This window comes from Trichomycterus rosablanca, chromosome 7 (assembly GCF_030014385.1).
Source record: "Trichomycterus rosablanca isolate fTriRos1 chromosome 7, fTriRos1.hap1, whole genome shotgun sequence".
In the NCBI taxonomy this organism is placed as follows: Eukaryota; Metazoa; Chordata; class Actinopteri; order Siluriformes; family Trichomycteridae; genus Trichomycterus; species Trichomycterus rosablanca.
The window spans coordinates 11,388,716-11,416,631 of NC_085994.1; the positions used below are offsets into that span (position 1 = coordinate 11,388,716).

At 37.8% G+C, this 27,916-nt stretch overlaps 1 protein-coding gene across 5 annotated transcripts in view; it reads right to left on the reverse strand.

The window, feature by feature from the left end:
• Nucleotides 1-2,876: 2,876 nt before the first annotated feature.
• The window catches only part of kcnq2a (potassium voltage-gated channel, KQT-like subfamily, member 2a), a 51,958-nt gene continuing 26,918 nt past the window's right edge, over nt 2,877-27,916 (reverse strand). The window contains exons 8-19 of one of the 5 annotated variants that reach the window (XM_062998382.1): nt 26,808-26,902; nt 25,666-25,728; nt 24,034-24,063; nt 23,454-23,507; nt 16,951-17,141; nt 16,243-16,290; nt 12,443-12,460; nt 10,051-10,144; nt 9,696-9,827; nt 7,233-7,301; nt 3,741-3,858; nt 2,877-3,633 (exon numbers count right to left, since the gene is read on the reverse strand). In XM_062998382.1, the coding sequence (XP_062854452.1) occupies nt 2,926-3,633; nt 3,741-3,858; nt 7,233-7,301; nt 9,696-9,827; nt 10,051-10,144; nt 12,443-12,460; nt 16,243-16,290; nt 16,951-17,141; nt 23,454-23,507; nt 24,034-24,063; nt 25,666-25,728; nt 26,808-26,902 (1,620 nt within the window). In that variant the 3' untranslated portion in view covers nt 2,877-2,925. Of the gene's footprint in view, nt 3,634-3,740; nt 3,859-7,232; nt 7,302-9,695; nt 9,828-10,050; nt 10,145-12,442; nt 12,461-16,242; nt 16,291-16,944; nt 17,142-23,453; nt 23,508-24,033; nt 24,064-25,665; nt 25,768-26,807; nt 26,903-27,916 lie in introns of all 5 variants that reach the window. The other 4 variants (XM_062998383.1, XM_062998384.1, XM_062998386.1 and 1 more) reach the window with 4 other exon arrangements.

Below are 27,916 nucleotides of genomic sequence, written 5' to 3' on the forward strand. Positions count from 1 at the left end.
ACATACTTAGCTAAAGAAATACACTTTAAACAAGAGCTTACCAAACGTATACTAATGAGCAGGCATTCAGTCATTAATAATTAATTATCATAAATAATAATTATATAGTTACAAATAATAAGGAAGGTACTTTACATCAGGGGTTTTCAACCTGTGGGGCATTCCTGTCCAGGGGGGCATGACATTATGAGATTTATTTTACTTCTAAAAAGTTGGCTAGCAAAACTTTAAAATAGGGCTAACAGTGAAGATAAATAGGTGACGAAAACAATGACTGCTGTTATAGGATGTTTGTTTGTTTATTAGGATTTTAACGTCATGTTTCACACTTTTGGTTACATGCATGACAGAAACGGTAGTTACTTATTACACAGGGTTCATCAGTTCACAAGGTTACATCAAACACAGTCATGGACAATTTAGTATCTTCAATTCACCTCACTTGCATGTCTTTGTACTAAAGGAGGAAACCGGAGCTCCGGAGTAAACCCACGCAGACACGGGAAGAACATGCAAACCCAGTACAGAAAGGACCCGGACCGCCCCGTCTGGGGATCAAACCCAAGACATTCTTGCTGTGAGGCCACAGTGCTACCCACTTAGCCACCGTGCCGCCCGTTATAGGATTTGTGTGTATGTCTATACAGAGAGGTGTATAGTGGGAGATGTTCTGTTCACAGTATCGCTATAAGTGATTCAGGAGTCGATTCTTATGAAGCAAAGCGTAAGTTTCTCTCCTCAGTCATCTCTCCGTTTTTACTGTTATTAATGAATGCTGCCGTTTCAAATAAACACCAGCTACTGGAACATTTTGTGTGACTCGCTTAGCTTATAGGTTGTAGGCTTAATTAAACTGGCTATTACCACAGAGAGGCAGCCAAGTCAGACTCGTTCTGCCCGTGGAGCTGAAAGTTAGGTCCCCTGTACTTTTGCCTCTACTTGGCACTGTAAAGTAACGTTTTCTGCTCTCATCTACATCAAAGCAAGTACCGCTTATGATTTATGACTAGTAATTTCTATAACGTGCTCGAAGAATATGTTCATCCGTCGCATTGAAAAGGATAGCACTGTATGTATGATGTGTACGTTAATTTGATTAAATTTGTTATTTTAGCTTGTCAAGAACTTTTGCAATGTTTTCTGCGCGAGGGTTGATTGAGGTGATGCAAGGGTTTGGGATGGAAGGGCGCAAGTTCAATGTTGGCACACGAAAGGGGGCGTATGACCAACAAGGTTGAAAACCCCTGCCTTACATGTTACCTCAGTAAAATAACTATGCATAACTACGGGGTTGGGCAGAATAATTGAACATACTCATGACTAAATACTAAACACTGTTCTAAATCTTATAATCTTACATAACATAATTTCCTAAAATACATGAAAAGAAAAACATTCAGAATACTTTTAGAATACAATTTGTTAGGTGTTGTCGGAAGTTACAGTGTTGTTGCCCAGTGCCATTGTGCCAACACCCCTCAGGCTTCACAAATATAAAGTTAAATTTAGGACGGCAATTTATGCAATTTAAAGCCTCTTTGCCCAATGTGGGTAGGTAACACATGGAAACTTGGGAAAAAAACTAATTGTATGGATGATGTCTGTCAGGCACATCTAGTGCATTATACAGTACACCAATGAGGCATAACATTATGACCACCTCCTTGTTTCTACACTCACTGTTCATTTTATCAGCTCCACTTACCATATAGAAATACTTTGTAGTTCTACAATTACTGACTGTAGTCCATTTGTTTCTCTGTATGCTTTGTTAGCCCCCTTTCATGCTGTTCTTCAATGGTCAGGACTCTCCCAGGACCACCACAGAGTAGGTAATACTTAGGTGGTGGATCATTCTCAGCACTGCAGTGACACTGACATTACTTCCATTACTTCCATGGTGGTGGTGTGTTAGTGTGTGTTGTGCTGGTATGAGTGGATAAGACACAGAAATGCAGATGGAGTTTTTAAACACCTCACTGTCACTGCTGGACTGAAAATAGTTCACCAACCAAAAACTTCCAGCCAACAGCGCCCCTTGTGCAGCGACTTGTGACCACTGATGAAGGTCTAGAAGATGACCAACTCAAACAGCAGCAATAGATGAGCGATCATCTCTGACTTTACATTTACAAGGTGCACCAACTAGGTAGGAGGAGTGTCTAATAGAGTGGAGTGAGTGGACATGGTATTTAAAAACTTCAGCAGCGCTGCTGTGTCTGATCCACTCATACCAGCACAACACACACTAACACACCACCACCATGTCATTGTCACTGCAGTGCTGAGAATGATCCACCACCTAAATAATATCTGCTCTGTGGTAGTCCTGACCATTGAAGAACAGCGTGAAAGCAGGCTAAAAAAAAAGTATGTAGCAAAGTGCTCCTATATGGTAAGTGGAGCTGATAAAATGGACAGTGAAACAATGTGGTGGTTTAAATGTTATGGCTGATCAGTGTATGAGCGCATTCAAATGCAAACATACCAAAACCAATTTAAGCAAAATTGATATAATTTTAGTTATTGGATACAGTATTGGAAAAGTATTCATCTATAATGAGAAAATAACTTTATTCTGAATACTTCCCTTTCACTATGTGTTTTAAATGGAATAATACATCACTTTTGTATTTTGGATACATATTCTAAATACTTTTGTGGATTCATGCCAATACCTGCATACAAGGTCATTTTCATTTTAAGTGTGCAAAAAGACAGCCATCTCAATTCAGAAGACTACAAATATGTTTTTGACATTACTTCCATGCCAATTGTTCTATAACTACTGTCCAGTAATAGGGTCATACCAAAAACCAAGCGTCCACAATGTACTGTAGATCTCATTCTCAGTGTTCTGTGTTACTAACACAATGCTTCAACCCTCCAGAGGTTATACAAACCTCTTTAGTCCCCTTCTGCCTTCTACTTCAAGCCTGATAAACCCCTGTCTCCAAATGCAGTTTCCCCGGTAAATGACAGAGGAGAGGGAGCACCAGGCGTGTAAAGATCCGAGTCCGTGTCCGATTCTCCTTCAGCCAGGTAAGGTCTGATACGAGTGCGGAAGATCACTCCTTTTCCACCACCGAACAGTCCAAGATTTACTGGAGGAAGGTAATCCTCCTCCTTGGCCTGAGAGATGCTAAAGCCACTAAAGGAGCAGTCTAACTCCTCGTGGTCCACTGATGGAATGGAGAGGGACGTGTCACTGTCGACCCCGGTTTGAGGCCGTGAGCGTCTATGCCTCCTTTTGCGACCAATCTTGCCACTTTCATGATTTGGCGGAGGAGGAATGCGGTAAATCGATGGGTCATCTGTGCCCACCGGTGATGCCCCTCTGCTGTTATGCCACAGAGGTACGACAAGTGGCTCCTCATTTTGCTGCCAGGATGTGGAAGGGCGGCACTGATTGTAAGCTGGTGTTTCAGCTGGGCTGGGCTCTGATGTGTTCTTATAGTTCTCCTCTTCTTTCTCTTCCTGTTCCTTCTCACTCTTGTCATCTGGACTATGGTAGGGGGGTGCCGGATCAGGAATCTTAAAGCCCAGCAAAGCCTCAGTTTCAGAGCGTGGAATACCCATGCGGGTGGTGTAGACATTCACTAAGAAGTCCAACTTGCGGTCCATCGCACCAACCTGTGTAATTGAAAGTAAATATTTGCCTTTTATTGAACACTGCGATATGGAAACTCTTAAACTCAGGTAAATACACCTGAAACAATGAATAACAAAATGTACCATACCTGTTTTTCCATCCTAAGAAATCGGCCCATCATACTGGGATCATTTTCCTGCACTGTATCGCTCTTGGCTTTGTCCTTTTCTCCTATTGGTGCTTCCTTTCCGACTATCTGGTCCACCCTGTCAAAAAATACCCAATGTATTCCATCTACAACTAAGATACTGTAGATCTGCCACACAAATAGCAGCATTGTGATAAATTAATTATAATTAAGAATAAAGATTATATGCAATAAAAAGGTGCAGGTACATGAAAGAAACCAATGGTATCTGGGATAGGAAAGTCAAAATGAAACATGCAGTATGGTGCTATTGTGTTCACCACCATCATGCACAGTATGAGCTTGTTTTATGTCAGGTAAATAAAAGTGAAGTAATAGATTGTAATGTCAGATGAAGAGTGTTTTTCAAATAAACCCTGCATTCCAGTACATTTCACTGAGCCTTTCCCAATTTCCCTTTACAATTTCACCTTTGGAAAAATCTGGTTTCCATTCACCTCCCTTAAACATGTAAGACTGGCTATTTTAATGGCCCCTAAGTGTAACAAAGTGACAGTAAATGACTGCAGTGAGTGTGGTTAGGTGAGTGTGAGATACACTGTAATACAGTGGTTCTCAACCAGGAGTCAGAGGCCCCCTAGGGGCCACAGTAAGCTTAGAGGAGGTCTAGATTAGTTGCATTTAATTGAGAAGAGTAAAAAAAATTACATGTGATGGGACAAGAAAATCAAAATGCTATTGGCATATGGAAGCTTTCTTGTGATGTCATATTTTTAACTGCCTATAGCCTATGTTGGGTCTTTTAAAATCAACATATATTTAATTTGCCCACCACAAAAGTGCAAAAGTTGAAGTACGATGACTACGAAAGATTCAGTAGTTGATGCAAATCCCGCTAAAGCAGACCAAGGTCCCACCACCAGTTCACCAGAAGTAAACCCACTACATCAACCAAAATTAGAAAATCCCAGCATGGGATCTTCGCTAAAACATAAGAATAATATCATCACCTGTGTCAATTTGGACCTGGGCCAGAGACCAAGACATACAGAAGACAAAATCAGACACAGGGGATAAGGCTGGCACAGGGGATACATATTGAAAATGTTTGAAATGTGCAGATAAATAGAATTTTTACAAAAGTAAAACAGATTAAAATGAGCTAAGCTGGATCTATGGCAAAAGTTAGTTATGAAAAGAATAATTAAAGGCTGAGGTAAATCTATAAGCATAGACAGAAACGAAGCCAAAGCTTGAAGGTACTAGGTACAAAGCAAAGACTTTCTCAGAACTAGAACAAGTAGCATCATAGCAACAAAACCAACAGATCAGGGCTCTTGGGGTCATCAGATAAGCAGGGTTCTCTGGGATCGGCAATGGAGTAGCCATTGTGAAGGGCAAACATGGAGCAAATGATGGACAGCAACAGAGAAATGTCATGGAGAATGGTGTTGGCATGTTGTTGTGAAGCCCAGAGGTTTAGCAGATGGAAAACAAAGAAGCAAGATTCTTGGTGGACTGCAAAGTTTACACCTCAGGTTGAGACCCATGCAAATCACATCCTTCCATTAAGCCAAACAATGGGCCAGGGCAGCAGGTTAAAACACTATGATACTTTAAAACACTATGATGCCATTTAGCCTATCAGTCATGAAGTGATACCAGTGTATCAGGAATGTAAGAACCAAATTTTGGCTAATATTATAGTAATATAAATATTAAGTAGCCAGTACACCTACTGTTTTTGGGGGGTGAGGAAACCAACATACCCAGAAGAAACCCATATGACAGGATAAAGTAACCAGAGTTTGGGAATGAATCCTGCACCCTGGAGCTGCAATGTATAAACATTACCTGCTGTGTCTCCTTGCAGCCCAAAATCTCATGCTGAAATTGCAAATGTAAATCAAGATCTGAAAACCTAAACCAAAATTTAGGAGCAGGTGAAACTAAAACCAGAACTGTGCAGTCTGGAAGGCGAAAAATACAGGGGCTCAAAACACAAATGCTGAAAGCCAAAGGTGTCAGCTGCTTGTTACTAAGGAAGGTAGTTAACTATTTACAGAAAACTGAACATGCAACTTGCAAATCAGCAAGGAAATCCACAACAGTAATGGTATATGTATTCTGACTGTAATAATATGCTTTTCTATATTTCATTTGACTTGTTGATGAGGGTATGTTTACAAATGTATTGGAATGCAAGGGAAGTCACCAGTTTAAGAAGTAGTTGAGAAGAAAACACTTAATGCCAGGAATGTTCACTGGCAATATGTTTAATACACCAAACAGCCATAACATTAAAACCACTTCTTTGTTTCTACACTTACTGTCCATTTGATCAGCTCCACTTACCATATAGAAGCACTTTGTAGTTCTACAATTACTGACTGTAGTACATCTATTTCTCTACATACGTTTTTTGCCTGTTTTCACCCTGTTCTTCAATGGTCCCCACAGGACCACCACAGAGTAAGTATTATTTAGGTGGTGGATCAGTCTCAGCACTGCAGTGACACTGACATGGTGGTGGTGTGTTAGTGTGTGTTGTGCTGGTATGAGTGGATCAGACACAATAGCACTGCTGGAGTTTTTAAATACCATGTCCACTCACTGTCCACTCTATTAGACACTCCTACCTAGTTGGTCCACCTTGTAGATGCAAAGTCAGAGACGATCGCTCATCTACTGCTGCTGTTTGAGTCGGTCATCTTCTAGACCTTCATCAGTGGTCACAGCATGCTGCCCATGGGGTGCTGTTGGCTGGATATTTTTGGTTGATGGACTATTCTCAGTCCAGCAGTGACAGTGAGGTGCTTAAAAACTCTATCAGCATTGCTGTGTCTTATCCACTCATACCAGCACAACACACACTAACACACCACCACCATGTCAGTGTCACTGAAGTGCTGAGAATGATCCACCACCTAAATAATACCTACTCTGTGGTGGTCCTGGGAGAGTCCTGACCATTGAAGAACAGCGTGAAAAAGGGCTAACAAAGCATGCACAGAAACAGATGGACTACAGTCAGTAATTGTAGAACTATAAAGTGCTTCTATATGGTAAGTGGAGCTGATAAAATGGACAGTGAGTGTAAAATCAAGGAGGAGTCTCTGGATTAACAAAAAGGGTAAACAGATGAAAAAAAATGTTAATATATTTACTGGTACCATGCTTTATGATGCTTCATGCTTTACTGGTTCTGGTTAACAGCTGACAATATTATTTTTTGTGTCTTATGCAAAAAAGGCATGCATGAATGAATTAGTCCCCACTAATAAGGGTACACGTTTACTACTGGGTGTGCTGACTTATTGAACAGCATTGTAACAGTTTAATAACTTTTAGCAAAAGTTTATTTATGGTGAATTATCCAGTAAAACTATTTTTATTGTTACTTAAATTTTTGTATAAAGCTTTAACAGCAAGCTAAATTACAGTGTGCATTGGAATGCTGTTCAATAATAGACCCATTCAACATCCGTAAACTGCCTTTTAATTACGTACTTCTTATGGCGAGGGGTCGAAGGGGCTGGGGGGCCCACAATCAAATCTATCCTGGCAAAGTACATAGAGAAGACATGGGGCAAAGCATCATGAAGCAAAAACATGGATACCAATCTCTGCGATCCACCAAGAACCAGGGACAAATAAGTGACAATATATTCCATACACACATCTGTCGTGACGCACAAGCGGTTGCTGGTTGCCGTTGGAATATATTTTATATGTGTGGAACAATGAATTTATTTCACAACATATATGGATCTTATTTGAAGGTAAATGTGATTGATTACTCACACCAAAACTATGGGATGTGAGAGAAAATTAAAAGGATTTGGGAAAAGTAAAGCTTTAATCGGTTTCTGTGTAATATCCGTTGGAAGTGTATGAGCACTTAAAGATGAGTGAATGTATTATGGGTATGGTAAGTCACTGTTTGTTGTAAGATTAGCATTAATAGTGTATAAGTGGGATAAAAAGACAACATTAACATTGTGTAATTACCCAAAGGCACAGTGCAAGTTACAGATCTAGTAACCAGTAGTTTAGTTTGGCTGTACTTTTTTTTCTGACCAGATTAAAGTCTGAAGAATCTGATTGGTTATTCTGGCTGACAAGTTGGAAGGGAAAAGGACTCATCAGTATGAGTTTGTTGAAGCAGCTGTGTATTAAATCGAGTAGGGTCTGGTTACAGAAGCTGTGAGGCTCAGCAATCTGGGACTCACTTCATTTGTCAAGACGGAAATGACACACACACACACCATGTGAGCCTATATGCAAACAGACTAGTGCACTGCTCCTGGTGAGTGATGTTTATGAAGATCAGTTTTTATTTTTATTGGTTTAAGTTTGTTCTTAGGATTATGAATATTTCAGTTTTTTTGTTGGTAAAATAAAATGTTCACCTTTTTGCTACTTTATTTATGAATTTTCTCCCTTTCTGTCCCAGTTTAGCTTAGCCAGTTAGTCTTTTGATGCTGGGAACCTCGATCACATCTGAGGAGAGTATATTTGCATGACACACGCTCCTTCCTTTTCTTATTTGGTCGTACTTTAGTGGATTAACGTGTGAGGTCAGTCTTGCACACTAAGAGTTGCGCACTGATCTCCCTGATTCTGCACTTTTGTACAGGCACCTCGAGCTACTTGATTTCTTTAATATTCATTCAACTTAAAAATATCTGTTCATGTTGACAGTTATTAGGTTCATGTTATTTAAAAATGCTTTGTACTAAATTATGAAAAGCTAATTCACCAAACTTAAAATATTGTGTTGGATCAACGTAATTCTACGAGCAGTTGGCATAACTCAAAAAGACTAATGCAAAATGTTGCCTTAATTTTTTTTTTGTTGACCCAATGTTTTATTTTTTAGAGTGCAGGCTCCTTACACAGTGTCGAAGACCCCACCCTCTTTTTAATACAGTCTTTTCCCACCCAGAAAACTAGTGGCCAATTGTCTGCTGCAGGCACTGCCAATTGTGCCTGCTAGGGGGCGCCCGGCCAAAAGGTAGCAGAGATGAGATTGGAACACTGAGAGTTTAGAATTGACGTGATGGTGTAAAATGTTCTTTTTTTGTATTACTGTTTATGTTTTTTTTTTCCCAAGATTTCTCCCAATTTAGTTGTATCCAATTACCCGATCGTAATTCGCCACTGCTGCAGACCTTGACTTCTGACTAAGGAAGGTCGCAACCGTCACACACACCCTCAGACACGTGTGCAATACCGACCACATCTTCTCACCTGCACGAGGCGGGGTCGTATGGGGATCATTTTGCACACATAGAGTCCGCATAGTAGAAGTTATTAGCAAAACGCTTTTTATGAAAAACTCAAAATATTGTTGAGTATGTGCATGGTTCCACATGGCAACACAAGCCTGCATGTCATTTCTGTCTCTGTAGATGAGGTAAGTCCCAGATTCTACTACCTACATCCCAAATTACTGTGCTAATTTTACTTCTGTGTGTTTTGTGTGTAGATGTTTTTAGGGTGTGGCCACATTTTTGCCATTTTGCATTAAAAGAGGGCACAGACAGATGGCACAGAGAAGATAGCAAACCCAAATCTAGACAGACTGCAGCACTGTCATGCAAGTCTACTCAACTATATATTATGCTAATGGTTATGATAATGCTAACACTAAAGCTAATGCTGCTAAGCTACCGGCACTGCTATGTCTGAAAAATCTATTCAAACTGCTGATAAAGGACATCTCAGAGCCCTTGTTTTAAATTTTTCTACTTGTATTTTGTCTTTTAATTGCCTATATCTGACATTTTATTGTATTAATGTCATTTTTAAAGCACTTTGTGATACCAGAATTAGAGTTCTTAAAATGTTGCATAAGGTCTGTACAGGACATGTGCATGACAGAACATTTAAAATTCAGAACTCAATTCAGAAGGGAAAGTAAATGCAGCTGTGCTTGAATGTTGGTCTTGCCTGGACTGCAGGTTCTTGATGCGAGACAGCATATCCAGATGACCTGCTGAATACTGCTCAATCACATCCATCACATCATATGGCCTCAAACTCTCTTTAAACCTCCTCTTAGACACCAGGAAACGCATGACACTGAGTGAAACAAGAAATGTAATTAAAGTAACAGTAATTAGAAGTGGTGTTATTAAATAAGAATTTGCTTTTCTAATTATTTACAGTATAATTAAAATTAAAACGTCTAATTTTTGCTCACATACAGTCCATATTAAAATGACTAATCAAAGAATCAAGTTTCAATGACGTTATAATTCCTACAGATAATTGAATACCTTGAGAGATCTACTGTAAGACTTACCAGATTGACCTTATGGTGACCTTCAGCGCAGGAGACATGTCTTGCATGAATTCATAAGTCTTTTCATCTCCAAAGTCTTCGGGTAGACTCGCTTCTACAATGCAAAAAACATTCACAAAGGCTCTTAAAATCATAGCAATTATACCCAACATTACTAAAAGTATTTGGACACCCCTTCTAATTAGTTGCTTTGGCTTTTTTCAGCCACAGCTGTTGATAACCGCTGGACAAAATGCAGCATGTAACACCAGCAGTTGACAAGGTAACAGTAAAGAGATGATTTAGAAAATGCATATCCTCCTGAGACCCAGCAATTCATTTGTGTCCTCTGTGGTGGACATGTGTCTGAGATCTCTAACTCAAGCACCATTTATGCAATCCATTTAAATACTACTGTTCTATATAGATTACATCCTGGGCTTTTCAGTAATGTCACATTTGTGGGGGTGTGGCAAACTCATTAACTTTCTTTTCAAAGTGGCTACAATCTCATATTCCACATTTTATGGCAACAAGCAAGCAGTTTTTTGCTGATATTATGTTTCTGTTGCTAATAATCAAATTGTTTCATCAATATGAGAGTCTTAACTTCAATTTAGAAAGAAACAACATTTATTCGATGTCCTTTGTAGTGGACAGTAGGACTTACTACCCCCTGTTTTAGCCTATTTCTATACAAGGAAGCAAAGGGCTGAGTAAGGCAGAAAATATTTTATTCAGAAATTATGCAGATTAGAGCTGTCAGGAGATGAGGAAGAGGAGGGCCAGACTGTAGAGCTGGGAAAAGAGGCGGCCTGTTAAACCACAGCCCAATGACAATGTCAAAAAATATGGGGCACTGCATTTGCCAAAAATGCTGAATACAGTACATGCATCACCATGCAGGAGAGCAGGGTGCAAAGGGAAAACATTTGTCAAATGTATTAAATGTAACATGTTTTTGTGTGTGTTTCAAAGACAAAAAACTGCTTCCTGTTATAACATGCGTGATGCTGTAAATGCTGTGTGATCTGATCTTTAGGTGACCATTTAAATGACTGAGATTTTAATTGAAATCTATACAAAAATAATACAATAATAATACAATATTATTACATTACACCATTAAATTTTTTTATTAAACAAGACCTGATGTCCACTACAAAGGACAGATGATAAAAAAAAACAAATAACTGTTGAAAAATACATTTTGTACTATGTTTCTTTCAACCACAATACTTAAATTATCAAAAAAAAAAAAATCTAAATATCTAAACCTTTAGATAAGTCTCAGGAGGTTATAGCCGGGCCATATTAATATCACAAACATGTATATCTTACAAATGTTTGGAAATGTTTAACCTTAACTGTATTTGTTATCCACAGCCAAAATTACAGGGGTGACCATTAATATGCACCATTAACTGTACATCCATTCAAACTAGGAGTTTGGCAGAAACACCTAAATATAATAATTTGGAGGAGTGTCCACATACTTTTGGCCATACAGTGAATATTAGAATATCATGCTTTTTAAAAAAGGCTGCCAGAGTTAGAATATTCCAGTGGTGCACAACAATCTTTCATAATGTTCCATTATTTATTCTTCATAGATCATAGACCAGAGACGTAAATATTCTAGAATTAATTTTAAATCCTGAAGTGTATTGCTCAATCGAGCTGTATATTTCACATCACGTTGTTATTAACAATGTGTTTGCAACTCTTTGCACAGGACATGCTTCAGTGTTTTTATGTTTACGATTTATCTGCAAAGTTAACCATGCACAGAGCACTTACCTGTACAGAATATTAAACATACAGAGCAGAATAGAAGCCTCAGAACATGGCATATTTTGACTCTAGCTGGCACTACTCTACAACTAGCTGGCGAGTTGTGATGGTGTAACAGGAACAATTGTATGTCATATGAATGAAGGTAAAACGGATTCAATTCAAATGACATAGTCAGTGAGTCAGTAAAAATCACTGAATACTGGAAACACCTTGTTTCCTCTAAAACCAGTGGGAAATCCTCATGCAGGTTAATGCAAAGAATTGGGGAAGATAAGAGCATAAGGATAAAATATTTTTGCAACACATTCTGTCATAAAAACACAATAATCATGGATTATTACAAGAAAATAGAATTGCATTTAATACCTTGAATAGCCACTTTAAAGTAAGAATCAATTAACAATTATGCAAATCTGATGCATATCCAGGCATTCAAGATATTGACAGAGGGTGTTGCATGAAATGCAATTTTAGTGAGGCAAGCTGCAACCTAGTAATTAAAAAGCTATTAATTAATCAACATGCACAGTGGTCTTCTTCAGTTGCTCCTGAATGAAGTCATGTTATTGTGGTGTCAATTAAAGGCATACAACCCTAAAAAACATGATTTCCTTACTGATCAACCCTTCAATTGCTGCCAAAATGTGGAGAAAGAGACATGGAAAAGAATTGGTTAAACGTCTTAAATGAAAATGGTTTAAAGAACAATGTAGAACAATGTCAATCACAAACTGCTGATATGGGATTTTAATTTCATGTTATAAATGGTGTATATGCCGACACATCATGATTAAGTGATGCCGTGGTTTTAGAGAAAATGGACATTGGGGCCACATTTTTAAAGGTCATTATTTGTATCTATATGGGCCGTATTCAGAGTGGATTAATGGACATGGGGCCTAAAGTTGTTGAGAATTTTGCACACATCCTAATTTCTGTTATTTTTTGTTGTTGTAGATAAGACAAAGTCAACACCTAAAATAAGAAATGATGTTGCAGTGGGTTTCCCTGTTTGGAAATGTTGCTTTGGTATTACTGCTTCACATCTCCAGATTTGTAATGTGATGCTAGAGACTCACCACAATTTCACCCCAAAAGACACTGATGATGCTAGTCACATGATCAACATTCGCATTTATAACTGATCCAGCTTCATGCTCGATCATAGGGATAGTATTTTTCTGGTCATAAGCCACACCTCCCTTGTCATGAGTCGCTTCATTCAGCCAATAAATATAATCTGTTTTATTAGGAAATATTTTTATCACCTGATAATTTTGAGCCTTTAAATTTTTAACTACCCATGACCTGACATGACAAAGTCTTGTTCCTAAATCTATATACAGGACCAACAATGTTAAGGACAAAAACCTCATGCAATTATATTTTAACACATTTAATCTTAAATCTGTTGATGCATGCTCAATAATCCAGGTACACAAATCCACAAAGTTGAATCAGTTCATCTGGACACAAGTTTGTTGTAGAGATACGTTTCGTCACTCAATCCGAAAGTCATTCGGATTGAGTGACGAAACGTATCTCTACAACAAACTTGTGCCCAGATGAACTGATTCAACTTTGTGGATTTCATCTTAAACGGCTACCGACACATTTACATACAGTGGTACCTTGAAACTCAATGTCAATTGGTTCTGGGACTGGCGTTGAGTTCAAAAGACATTGAGTTTTAAGGTATTTTTTCCCATAAGGATATGTTAATGCATTCCATGGTCCCGTTGAAGTGCATATATTTTAGGCCAGTGCTTCTCAACCTTTTTTCAGTCATGGCACCCTTTGAAAGTATGCAAAATCTCAAGTCACCCCAGTCTAAAATGTATTAAAAAACTTACACTCTGCAAGCCCTTGGACTGCTAACACACGCACACACACCATAAGGTGTCATAAGGCTCCCTGTACTTGTTCTTGATGTAAATTACGCTCGAAAAGCTCAGTTTGCGCCATGAACGAATCAGATTTAACATAATATATATATTTTTTTTTTTTTTTTTTTTTTCTCTCCCCTTTTAGCGCATCCAATTGTTCAATTAGCATCGTGCTTCCTCTCTGTCTATGCCGAACCCTGCCCTGACGGAGGTGATTGAAGCTAACCCGTATCCCCTCCGAAACACGAGCAGCAGCCAGATGCATCTTTGCCACCCACACATTGACGAGTTTGGCGCCACCTAGCGTTGCATGCGGAGAGACACACCCTAAGGGCACCCTCTCCCATCTCTGTGTAAGCGCCTCCAATCAGCCGGCAGAGAACGCAATCGCATTCTGACAGAGAGAGACCCACATCCGGTTCTTTGTCCCACCCCCCATATGAGCAACCGGCCAATCGTTGCTCATATAGCCACTCAGCTTCGAACCGGTAAAGCAAGGCTGGATTCGATACCACGTCCTCAGAATCCAGCTCTGGTTGCAGCGCGTTTCTTTTTACCGCTGCGCCACCTGAGCGGCTGATTTAACATAATTAAACAAGTTTATAGTTTATTTCTCAATTATTTGTCATTATACTAAGAGCACAGCTTCTTTTCTGCATGTTCTCTCTGTAGCTCGGTTACGGCTCTCTCAACTCAAAAGAAGCTTTATTGGCATGACAAATAAAGACATTCGTATTGCCAAAGCAAGTTACAGAGAAATAATAAAAATAAAAATAAGAAAGAACAAATTTATACAAAACAGTAACATGTGCAAAAAATATAAAATAGAATAAAATATTAATAAAAACAGTGCAAAATAATAACAATAAAAATTATAATATTTACATTAATGAGGTAATAACAATCAGTTTGTTTGTGTGTATCTCTGTGTGTGTGTGTGTGTGCAGGTCTCTCTCTCTCTCTCTGTGTTTGTGTGTGTGTGTGTGTGTGCGTGTCTCTCTCTCTTGTGTGTGTGTGTGTGTGTGTCTCTCTCTCTTTTGTGTGTTTGTGTGTGTGTCGTTCGCTCTGTGTGTGTGTCTTTATATATTAATAATTTAAATATTAAATTATTAATATTTTATTCTATTTTATATTTTTTGCACATGTAACTGTTTTGTATATTTTTGTTCTTTCTTATTGATATTTTTATTATTTCTCTGTAACTTGCTTTGGCAATACTAATGTCCTCATTTGTCATGCCAATAAAGCTTCTTTTGAGTTTGAGTGTTTCTCTCTCTCGCTCGCGCTCTGTGTGTGTGTGTGTGTGTGTGTGTGTGTGTGTGTGTGTCTCGCTCGCTTCCCGCTCTCCGTTTTCGGATTTGAATTTCGACAATAAACAGCTCTCATTATGACTGATTGATTCCCTCTACTGATGGAAGTGGACTGGGTGGATTACAGCCGAACTGCGCTGAAATAAAAATATATATAGCGGCTCCCAGAGGCGCGACTCGGTTCCTTTTGTTCATTTTAAAGAGCCGTTTAATAGAATCGGATCGTTCGCGAACGACTTATCACTTTCAGAATATTTTGACGGCACAATTCCACACAAATTCAGTTTTATCTCATATTCGCACTTTAATGACGTTTTACCGCACCGCTCAAGCCAAGTGCTGAACAAAGCGACTGTTCATTTAAAAAAAAATGCATTTTCTCCCCTTTTCTCCCTATTTAGCGCGTCCAATTGCCTGAATGCATCATGCTTCCTCTCCACCAATGCCAATCCCTGCTCTTATTGAGGAGAACGAAGCTAACCAACACCCCCTCTGACCTGTGGGCAGCATGCCATATGCATCGTATCACCTACACTTTGGCGAGTGCAGTGAAGTTCAGCACTGTGTACGAAGAGACACACCCTGAGAGCACTCTTTTCTCATCTATGTGCAGGCACCATCAATCAGCCAGCAGAGCCAGCCAGTAATTGCATTAGTTATGAGAGAAAAACCCTATCTGGCTTAATTCCACCCATAACAGGCCACTCAGCCTAGCCTCGAGAGATTCGATACAATGTATTCGAGATCCAGCTCTGGTTCCAGCGTGCGCCACCTGAGCGGCCTTGCGACTGTTCATTGTTAATTTAAAATTAAATAAATACATTTTTAAAAAACAAACTGAACACGTTGAGTTTAAGGGAAATGTTGATTTTAAGGGTACAAATTTCTCGACAAAGGGCGTTGAGTTTCAAAGATTTTGAGTTTAGGGGACGTTGAGTTTAGGGGACGTTGAGTTACAAGGTACCACTGTATATGTGCTTGGCTGGTTTGGTGCCAAATAACTTTTCCAGTGTTTTCATTGCAGCATCTTTTGCACATAGGTTTTCAACTCTGAATACGGCCCTAAAAAGGTCAATGCAATAACTAATTTGGGGCAGAAATTGACTCTACTAAAGAATTAACTCTACCAAAGTAGATGCAGTTAGTAAGTAAGTATAATGTACAGAAACTGCAGTATCAGCTCTATGCTTTTTAAATTATTTTCTGGGTCATAGCCTAACCTGGAGATCTCTTCATTCCGAGGTCTTCATTCTGCATCTCAATCAGCACTTTTTTCAGTGGAGAGAAATGAAAAAGGAAGCAATGAGAGTGCAGACTGTAAGCAGGGAGAAATTAAATATAAAATATTGTTGTTTTTTTTAAGCTGATCACAGCATGGTATGAAGATGACAAATTTGGTCTAAGAGTGGACATTCGTGTGTACCTTTTAATAAACACTATTGTAGAGAAAATGTAAATCCACTGACTTATTTAAAAAGTACAATGTAAGAGTAGAATCAGAGAAGGAATTGTAAATGTAATCACTGAACATGTGTTGATGGTAAAATGTAGCACTTCTTCCAGTGTTAATCGACAAATGACAAACCACACAGATGGTGTTTATAAAGCGTAGCTCCTAACAAACAGTGACTGGAGGTGAGGAATAAATTCTGGTCTTCATGACCCATGTTGATCCACTCCAGCTGTATTATCAGGCTTCCAGGAAGCTCACTTGTAATTTTTGACATACACTGAATATAACCAGCCCAACATAGGTCCAATATTGTGGCTAAACACTCAATTAGTTTCTCAGTTTCTATGCAGCAGGATTCATGGTCATCACACATCAGGGTTTCTTTTTCACCTGTATAGTGCTATAGTTTGTGCCTCCTCTATTTGAATCCAGTGCCCAACTTAAAATACATTTAAAAAAATAAATAAACTCTGACCTTCTGTGGGACGACCATCTTTGATCTTTAGAGAGTGTTTGGAGCTTTTTCTCTCAGTGAAGCTCCAGCTCTTTGGCACTTTGCTTGGACTATCTGCTGCTCCTTCTTCTGCTCCAGGTGATTTGGTGTCCTTCCCCCCAGTGGTCTTTGAAGGACTGGAGATGGGTTTATCCTTTAGGCTTGGTTTACGGCTGGGTAGGAAGCATTTTTGGGATAAAAGCAAACAAATTTAAATTAAACATTTAGATTACAGACTATTAAGCATTTGAACAAGTTTGCTGAGGTAATGGGAAGTTTTGGACAAGCATGAAGTTTATTTAACATGTGGAATGATGGTGGAAATATTAATCATCTGTGAGACGTTAAAAGAGACTTAGTATTTGTTTAGTTATATACTGTGTGTACTGTGAGTTTATTGGGGGTGGGAATTACGGAGTGTGACATATTAGGTTGATATTAACAGTTTGTAAATATATTTGGATTTGCTATAACAATGAATCTGATAAACTGTATCTACAGAATCTGTATGGCAATTATTATTATTTATACTGGGTATTGTTATTCATACTTTATTATTATACATAAATTTGTTAAGATTTGCTGACCCTAAAATTGTCTGTGTTCCTCTGAGATTTTTTCTTTTCTAACCATCCTTTTTTACAATGCATGGAGGGAAAATTCATGTGTCCTGTTTCAAGGCAAAATACAGCTTCAGACTTTTTTCCAGACTTTTTTATGTATTTATTTTCCTATATATTTACTGTATTTGTGTATATTTGTGACCTAAATGTAGGTTGACAAAGTCAGCATTTTTGTCAAATTTATTTAGTAAAATATCAAACAATTCCTGTGTTAATCCGAGAGTTCCAAACGTGTTTCATCATATTCATACTCCAGTTAAGCAAAGTTTATAAGTTATAGTTAAGTTATAATTAAACTTGAGCACACCATAATTTGATTAAAACAGGATATTGATTTCATGAGCAGTTTTGTCTATGCTTAATAAATAATCAACTATGTAAAAACCCTAATAAATGTATTTTTGAATTATTTTTATTTGTTATTATTATTACATTTAGACTTAAAAATAAGAATGAATAATACTTTATATAAAAATAAGAATTAAGAATAAGAATTAATCTATAAAGGTTGGGCCCTTAAATCCCATTCCTGTCTACCTGCAACAAATACAAGTGTGTGTACAATACTGGCAGTTATCAAACTGAGCTGCTATTAGGAATGACAATGGAAAATGGTGATATGGAAACATTCTTAGTAAGCATATTCCAAGAAAAGTGTAAAGGTATACAAACTATTCATTAAAATGCTAAACAATTGATTTTACACATCTCAAAAGACCTTTAATCTAGCTGTTGGTTTATTGTGATAATATTAGGCTTTTGACATAAAACAGGTATCCGTTATTTAATTTTCCACCAACATGACAGATTCCAGGCAGAATCGCAAAAATCATAATTTCAAACCAAAAAAAATTACTATACAGTTACCTCCACAATTACTGGTAAAGATAAGTATAAATGGTTATAAAAATTCAGCTTTTGGTGAATAAGCTTCATCTCACACTAAAAATATAGAAACTTCCATCCTTTAATTGAATTGAACTTATTTAAATAAAACAATCCCTCATCAATGAATAATTATTTTTTATAGTATATATACTGTATATACTATGCCAGATGTTTACTGTCACCACTATATAAACATTGTAAAAGGAAACAATGTAACAAGCATTTTTTTTCCAGTTAAATTTTACTTTTTTAAGTTGATCAGTGAGTCTAGGAACTTTAAAGCAGAAATCCATGACTTCTGGTTTTACTGGGATGTATATACAGTATATGAGATGACACAGAGGTTAAATTATCTTAGTCTTTGTCAAAAACTTAGTCAAAAGTGTGTTGACCAGTGTAATTCAGTGAAAAACTAAAAAAAATAGGTACTAGCATGTAAATGCCCATAATGGCATACAGTTATGCCATCAATTAAAAGTTGGTTGGATTTTTACTCGTTTGTTTAATGTGAGATTAAACTAATTTACTAATAGATGGATTTCATTTAACCTTTTTTCTCATCTTTACCAGGAGTGACATCAATTAAAGTGCCATTATAAAAGATTATTTTATTACTTGATAAATTAGCTTTATGAAAACATGTATGTAGTTAAAGGCAAACCATTTTAGTCTTTGTATAATTTCATTGTAAATAATGTTTTTGTTAAATTGACAAAAACATTTAAAATGATCCTCCTTCACAAATATGCCATGCAATTCCCTCATGCTGCCAAAGCCATAGATGATGCATTAAAAGAACAGAGCAACAGAACTCATGCATGTTAAAGCATGCTGAAAGAAAGGGAATACAGGACATGCTGAAAATGCACAATGTTTCCATACTGAAAAAGAACAACACATACATTGCATACATGTTGTAAGCTGTATGACCTTAATAATTTTAAGTATATTAAAGTAATTAATAATATTATAATACTAAGTAAAATCATCATGGGATGGTGGGAGCCTCATGACAGAATGTAATACCGCACCTAAGATTTTATGAACCCAATTACAGGAGACATAACCAAGGCAAAACAAGACTTGGCTGAAAAGCCACACACACAAAAGAAATGAAAACTTTAATTACTGAATGAACAAAATAAACCACACAGCCGCAGTGTAAAATAGGATTCGAGAATATTAAAGACAGGAGACTGCATTACTGGATCAATAACACTGCAATTCATGTCACAATCACCAGGAAACACAGGAAAAGAGTTGGGTGTGACTCTGCCAGCTACTCAGTCCACTTATGATAGTAAGCTAAATGCTCACCACCGGAATCAGACAGGGGAAAGAAGAAACCAGTAATTGCAAAACAACAAGAAAGCTGCTACACCACCCATGTACAAAACCCGACAATGAAGGGAGTCCGTGACAGCTACAAAACCAAGTTGTCACTACTGTTTACTGACTGAATTCTCATAAACAAAAACTCTAGCACAAAAGGCAGGGTGCAGATATTTTGTTAATTCTGTCATGTCACAATTATTAACCTCATACATAATTTTGCTGATCTTAAAACGTACTGCTCGTTTGCATGACCTAAATGTGGGTTACAACATAATGAATTCATTGGGAATCAAGAACAATCCTTGATTTGCTTCAGCTGTGATGTGTTAAATAAACACCCCGAAATTCAAATGTTCAAGGTGTGTTACAACCATGGTGAAAATTAAGTAGCTGTCACCAACGCTGAGAGAGAATATCATTTCATTGCACCAGAAGGGCAACTGTTATAAGTAGATTTCCAAAATCTTAAACATTCCTAGAGACATCATTGGGAGTGTTGTCCGAAAGTTGCAGCAGCAAATCTGCCTGTCCATGGAAGAAAGCCCAAAATTCTGTCCAGACCCCTTAGCAAACTCATCAAGACAACAAGAAATACTATCCCCATGATCAAGCATTTTTCTGCTGCTGAAACTGGCCGTCTGTGTACCTGGCATCATGACATTGATAAGACTCTCAAACACACTTCTAAGTCAACCAACGCTTGGTTAAGGAATCAGTCCTGGAATATCCTTGAGTGGCCTCCTCAGGGTCCAGATTTAAATCCCATAGAAAAAAGAAAAATCAATCCTCACTTGGAGAGCTTGAAGCTTTGTGCAAGAAAAATGGTTAAAGATTCCACACGAGAGGCATCACAAGCTTGTTAGCATATACCAAATAGAATATAAGAGCTTATCAGAGCTGGGGATTGAATGCATGCCGATTTTGTGACCCTCAAAGATGTTTCCACATCGATGTTTAACTGAGGCGGTTTGTTTTTCAACAAATGATGTTGAGAAATAATTACAAATAATCCCAAAATGTACAAGAAGAGAAAATTTAAGCAGAAGGATGGTACAAGTGAAGACGGGAAAGTGAATACTTCAAAAGTTTGTGCTTCAAGAAGAGAAACCGGTACGTCTCTTGTGTTATGAGGCCGTGTCTGTGGTAAAGGAGTACAATATAAATGTACAGTGTATCACAAAAGTGAGTACACCCCTCACATTTCTGCAGATATTTAAGTATATCTTTTCATGGGACAACACTGACAAAATGACACTTTGACACAATGAAAAGTAGTCTGTGTGCAGCTTATATAACAGTGTAAATTTATTCTTCCCTCAAAATAACTCAATATACAGCCATTAATGTCTAAACCACCGGCAACAAAAGTGAGTACACCCCTTAGTGAAAGTTCCTGAAGTGTCAATATTTTGTGTGGCCATCATTATTTCCCAGAACTGCCTTAACTCTCCTGGGCATGGAGTTTACCAGAGCTTCACAGGTTGCCACTGGAATGCTTTTCCACTCCTCCATGACGACATCACGGAGCTGGCGGATATTCGAGACTTTGCGCTCCTCCACCTTCCGCTTGAGGATGCCCCAAAGATGTTCTATTGGGTTTAGGTCTGGAGACATGCTTGGCCAGTCCATCACCTTTACCCTCAGCCTCTTCAATAAAGCAGTGGTCGTCTTAGAGGTGTGTTTGGGGTCATTATCATGCTGGAACACTGCCCTGCGACCCAGTTTCCGGAGGGAGGGGATCATGCTCTGCTTCAGTATTTCACAGTACATATTGGAGTTCATGTGTCCCTCAATGAAATGTAACTCCCCAACACCTGCTGCACTCATGCAGCCCCAGACCATGGCATTCCCACCACCATGCTTGACTGTAGGCATGACACACTTATCTTTGTACTCCTCACCTGATTGCCGCCACACATGCTTGAGACCATCTGAACCAAACAAATTAATCTTGGTCTCATCAGACCATAGGACATGGTTCCAGTAATCCATGTCCTTTGTTGACATGTCTTCAGCAAACTGTTTGCGGGCTTTCTTGTGTAGAGACTTCAGAAGAGGCTTCCTTCTGGGGTGACAGCCATGCAGACCAATTTGATGTAGTGTGCGGCGTATGGTCTGAGCACTGACAGGCTGACCCCCCACCTTTTCAATCTCTGCAGCAATGCTGACAGCACTCCTGCGCCTATCTTTCAAAGACAGCAGTTGGATGTGACGCTGAGCACGTGCACTCAGCTTCTTTGGACGACCAACGCGAGGTCTGTTCTGAGTGGACCCTGCTCTTTTAAAACGCTGGATGATCTTGGCCACTGTGCTGCAGCTCAGTTTCAGGGTGTTGGCAATCTTCTTGTAGCCTTGGCCATCTTCATGTAGCGCAACAATTCGTCTTTTAGGATCCTCAGAGAGTTCTTTGCCATGAGGTGCCATGTTGGAACTTTCAGTGACCAGTATGAGAGAGTGTGAGAGCTGTACTACTAAATTGAACACACCTGCTTCCTATGCACACCTGAGACCTAGTAACACTAACAAATCACATGACATTTTGGAGGGAAAATGACAAGCAGTGCTCAATTTGGACATTTAGGGGTGTAGTCTCTTAGGGGTGTATTCACTTTTGTTGCAGGTGGTTTAGACATTAATGGCTGTATATTGAGTTATTTTGAGGGAAGAATAAATTTACACTGTTATATAAGCTGCACACAGACTACTTTTCATTGTGTCAAAGTGTCATTTTGTCAGTGTTGTCCCATGAAAAGATATACTTAAATATCTGCAGAAATGTGAGGGGTGTACTCACTTTTGTGATACACTGTAGATATACATTATAAATATACAGTATAAATTTGGCATTTTGACACCAAACACAGAATTTAGCCTCCAAGAAAAACAACAAATTGTCCAAGACTTAAAGGCAATCACAGCAGGATATGTTACAATCAGCCCTGTGAGGGCCACCACAATGCAGATGTGGCCCTCAGTGAAAATGAGTTTGACACCCCTGCTGTATAGTATACACATAGATCTATTAAAGCAGGTGTGAATTTAAACTATCCAACTATTTAATTCTGCAGCCTGAATTTTGTGCAAATTTGGTATTATTTCATTACTACACACATAATTTAACTGTAAATAAGGGTTTTGAGCAGGACACCAGCTGCAAGCATTTTTGCTGGAAGCAAGAAAAAGGAGCAGAACAAAAGAGGCTTTCCAATAGTGGTTTCATTTCAGTAATGCTGAAAGTGAAGAGGCTGTTTTCTAACCAGTGAATAGTTGAGTGCTGTTTCATAATTGTATTTACCACATACGTAATATGTAAAAATCCCATTTTGTCTATTTGAAAATCTCTTCAGAGACACAAGTCTGTCTATCCACCACCCTTGTTCACTCCCTCCCCCATTCTGGCTTTATAATGTTCATAATTGCAAGAAATGGGATCTAGACAACAATTTCATTATAACAGGCTGGGCACTAAATGCACTGGACTGTTGACTGTCTCCAAACTGTTACGATGCAAAGTAGACGTTTGAATAGGTAGATTCAGAAAGAGGGTTGGAAATTAGAAATCATGGACAGGAAAAGGACAGATCCAATGCTGAAGAGAAACGTGGACGTGCAAACGTTAGTATCTGTATGCAACAGTACCTATGGCTTCTTGGGCAACACCCACAGAGGGTGTCTTTGTGTGAAATCTCACTACTGCAATAGTGGATAGGTGGGTGGTGAAAGAGACAAGAGATTGTAAAAGGATTTGTCAAAATGGTGGATTATCTATAAAATTAAGAAATTGATATGCTTAAAACTGAATTTAGGTGCACTTGATGTTACAGTACAGTATTATACAAGGTGTATGCAGTGTAAAAGACGATTTCAATGTAACATATTAATAATACAAAGAATTGGTAGCATTTTATACCCAGATTTGTATCTTAGGTGTTAAATTATGTAGTACCAGAAAACATCAATGTTATTGAGTCACCACCTTGTAAATACTTGAAGTAGTACTGTAATATAAAGTGCTACTGAACCCTCTATAAACCATTTTGAATAACATCAGATACCCAGAGACAAGTTTATTGACTTTGTGTTCAGTGCTGATGTTAAATGAAAGTGGAAACTGCAACTCCCATAAAATTGAAAGACCACATGAATGACTATTGTAATGTATGTCTGTTGGGAGTTGTAGTCAAGAAACTCGTGAAAACATTAGTTATTTTTAACCAACCTGGGAGAAGCTTCAGGCTGAGAGTCCTTCCTTTAAATGAGGGACAGAGGAACACACATAACTTTACAATAAAACTATCATTAGCAATTAGCAATGAAGAGAACTGAAATGTTTAGGCATTGTGACCAAACTAAAACTTACATAATCATTTAAAATGTACAGACTATAAGTTGTAGGTGACTGTTTTGGTGAACAAGCTATACATGACACGATGTAGTCACTTGCATCACTTATCCTACCCAAGCAACGGACATGGTGACACAGCTGGCCATTTAAAAGCAAGATGGCAATGAAGCAAGGAGGGGGGCCTGAGGGCCCTTTTCACCCCCTCTAGATTACCTTTCGTAAATTTAAAACTTAGAAAACCAGGGTTACATCTGTAATTATTCCCCCCTTTGTCCATAAGGATAAGTTAACATCTGAAGAATAACTAATTACAACATTGTCTTGCAGGGCTAACTGTGATCTCTGGGTTACATATGGGAAAGTCTTGTTGTACAATCTGGTTAAACAGAAAATGCTTTAAACTTTAATAAACTAGTTTATTTTAAATCTGTAAGTCTTTATTGTAAGTCTGTTTTTTAAATGGAACCCATAACATTATGAATAGCCAATGTTAGACCACACATTGCTGGAATTATTGCCATACTGATGCCATAGAACCTAGCAAAGGTATAAGAGTAACTACTGCACATACTGTATGTCAGATCACAGGACATCCTTAAAAGCTGCCCAAGCAGTCCAACTAATTTTTTGTTGTCCCGTTTTTGAAAGAAAGTGCTACTTAGTCAAGATTGACGTTACATAAATGTGACAATTTGGTGGCAAAAGGACAGAATTTAGTATTTGACCAACTATATAAAATGTATCTATGCTTAAAGACATTTATTTCAGATGGTCCATCTATTTAAGATGTTCTCTTGCCAGGCATAGAATAGAAGGATGTTGTAGCACATTTAGTAGCACATGTAGTGATGGTGATATCCGCACCAGTCTTTTACTGACTAAACACTAAACACCCAAAACAATGTCTGATGTGAGCTGTACTCTGGGTGCAGAGCTGCAGCTGAGCTGGGTTTTATGCTAATACAATAGAAGGCTCAATTACAGGCAGGTCACATCCTTAGCAAGACATGCACATAAGTCTTGTGCAGATGCCCTGTCTGAGTACAAGTCTTCTGAGAAATGATTTATTGCCAATTAAGGCAGGGGTTATATAAGTCATCTGACATTGTGTAAGGCCAAGAACTCTCACAGGAAGCAGCTATTAAATACCTCCATGCCAAACTGTGCATATTAACGTCCATGGCCATGAGCTATGATTAAAAAAATCTTTTACCCTTTGAAAAAGGACGATAACAAAATTTTAACCATAGTTAGAGGATAATAAAGCAATCACAGAAATTACACTTGTATGATTTCTTGCAAGATTAAGATGATCACAATCCAGTATTTTAAAGAGATGGCTATGTCACCACAGAACTATCATAACTATCATAGACAGTTGTTGGTATAAAATACTTAATGCATACTAATGTGGAAGTTGTCATTTCTAATGCTTAAAGGAACAAAATACATATACAGTGTACTTATGGCTCCAGGTTAAAATATATAAAGAAATAAGGTCCCAACCTGAATCCAGATTTGCTCTTCAGACTGCGCAGCAGGTCCAGCTGATTAAGAGGAGGAATCAGCCTGAGGAATAGGTTCATACAATACATGTTCATCCGTAAGCTCATTCTAATAATGTATAGCATTTCACTTTTTTTTAATCCTGACAACACACAACACTGCAAAAACAGTACATACTGTATAATAATGTATGTAAAGACTTGCTAGTACATTTAAGGAAACATAATAGTGTTTATATTATTTATACAACTATTTGAGATATCTTGTTTTTTAACGATAAACTGGTATGCTGATACAGACTTGGCCATAAATATACCATATGCCCTTAATTTTCTCTGAAATAATCTGAAATTGACCAAATGATTATATGTCCAAAATTCCCTTTGTGGCAGTTATGGTAAGTTCTTTAAGGTATCCTATTACATTTTCTTCAACCTCCCCAGACATCTATCTGCTTTCCCCTTTATATTTAAAGCAAATATAACATTTAAACGGCATCAATTGTCCAGGCAAGTTTGAATATCATTCTAAATAAACAGGAACTAAGTTTTGTGTACAGTTTTTTTTGTTCCATCTGTGAATACAGACATGTCTGCATATCATTATACTGCTGTGATGAATTAACCTATGATAAATTTTATAAATGGGAAAACTGTAAAGTTGTACTTTTTTGAAGCAATGACTAATTTAATATCTAAAATGTAAACGTGGTGATATTGAGACAAGCCACATTTGGCAGAGTAAAAGGGAATAGAGCAGTGCTGGCTCAGTAACAGCAATGATATAAAGTTCTTGGGCCCAATGCAGATTGCAGATACCTTTAAAGGTTTGTAAGGTTAAAAGAATTTAGCAGTTGGTTTAAATTAATAGTGGTACATTGCACAATAAGCAATAATAGTTACAAGCCATAAAAATAATAGAATATAATTAATTGAATGATATTGCCAAATATATAACTAAAAATATAGTTAATTCATTGAACGTTCTCTTGACTGATTTGCCACTCATTAAAGAATGACCCAGCATTAAATTCTGTAAAAATAATGTGATAATAAAATAAATAAACTATGAAGCTGCTTTTGCAGTTCATGTTGACAGTGAAAGTACAAATACATTAAATTATTAGCAGAAGCATACTGTACCTGTACATTGGGACTGACACAGTTTGCTCATAAAAGTCCCAGGTTGATATTAGGTCTGTTCTATTGAGATTTGTTGCATAAAATCTCCAGGCAGCCTGATGATTAAACACACACACACATAAACACAGAACTTTATTCGTGTGATTTGTACTATCTGTTTTATTCTGGTCATGGTTACTTTGAGTTCAGTCCCACTCTTAAAAACGTTCTTAAATATCAGGCACATGGCAAAATTACACCCTGGACAGGGTGCCAATCCATTGAGAAGCATCATGCTTACTTATTGAACGACCTAATCAGTCACCTGAAAGCTTGAATACTAATAGAGAAAGAGAAAAAAAAAAAAAAACTTTTACAAGAAGTGACTGTAGACATGGAGAGAACCTAGTTCAGTAGGACCACCCCAGCAATTGTGCAAAATGTATTAAATACCAAAGGCATTCAGAATATGCAAAACAGGTACAAGTCTAAAGAAACTTAATGATGTGCAAAAGATCCTACATACATCCATAGTTTAAAGTGAGAATAAAAAGTGCCAACAGGAATGAACATCCAAATGTATAATTACATCTGCATAAAGAAATAGTATAAGAAAATGTTCTCAAGAGAAATTACTCATTTTAAACCCTTATTGTAATTATTATCTAATTATGATTGTGCAGTTGTGTTCATATGTACCCGTACTAGTCAAAAAAGCACAAACCAAGCAGATAGCCCTTGACATTTCTGTGCAAATCGCGAAATCAATTATTTAACTATTTTTAAATAATCTTTTTATTTAGACACAACATATACAACACATCTTTAATTCCCCATATTTTACAACACACTCTCAGACCAAGTTGGAACAACAGTTCCAACACACACAATAAGCAATAAAATGCGACACAATTATTTCCATTTATACACCCCCACAAAACTCCTCTGCTAAAACAAGAAGAACAAATTTGCATGTGATGTTAACCTCGTGGTCATAGAAGTCAAGGAGAGGAGCAAGAAAAACCACTGCAAAGGGATCGAAGTTACAACCAGATGTGTTTATTCAGTGTTCAGATGTGCTCCAATTCACTCCAAACTAAATACAAATATAAATATTAGTGATGGGTCGG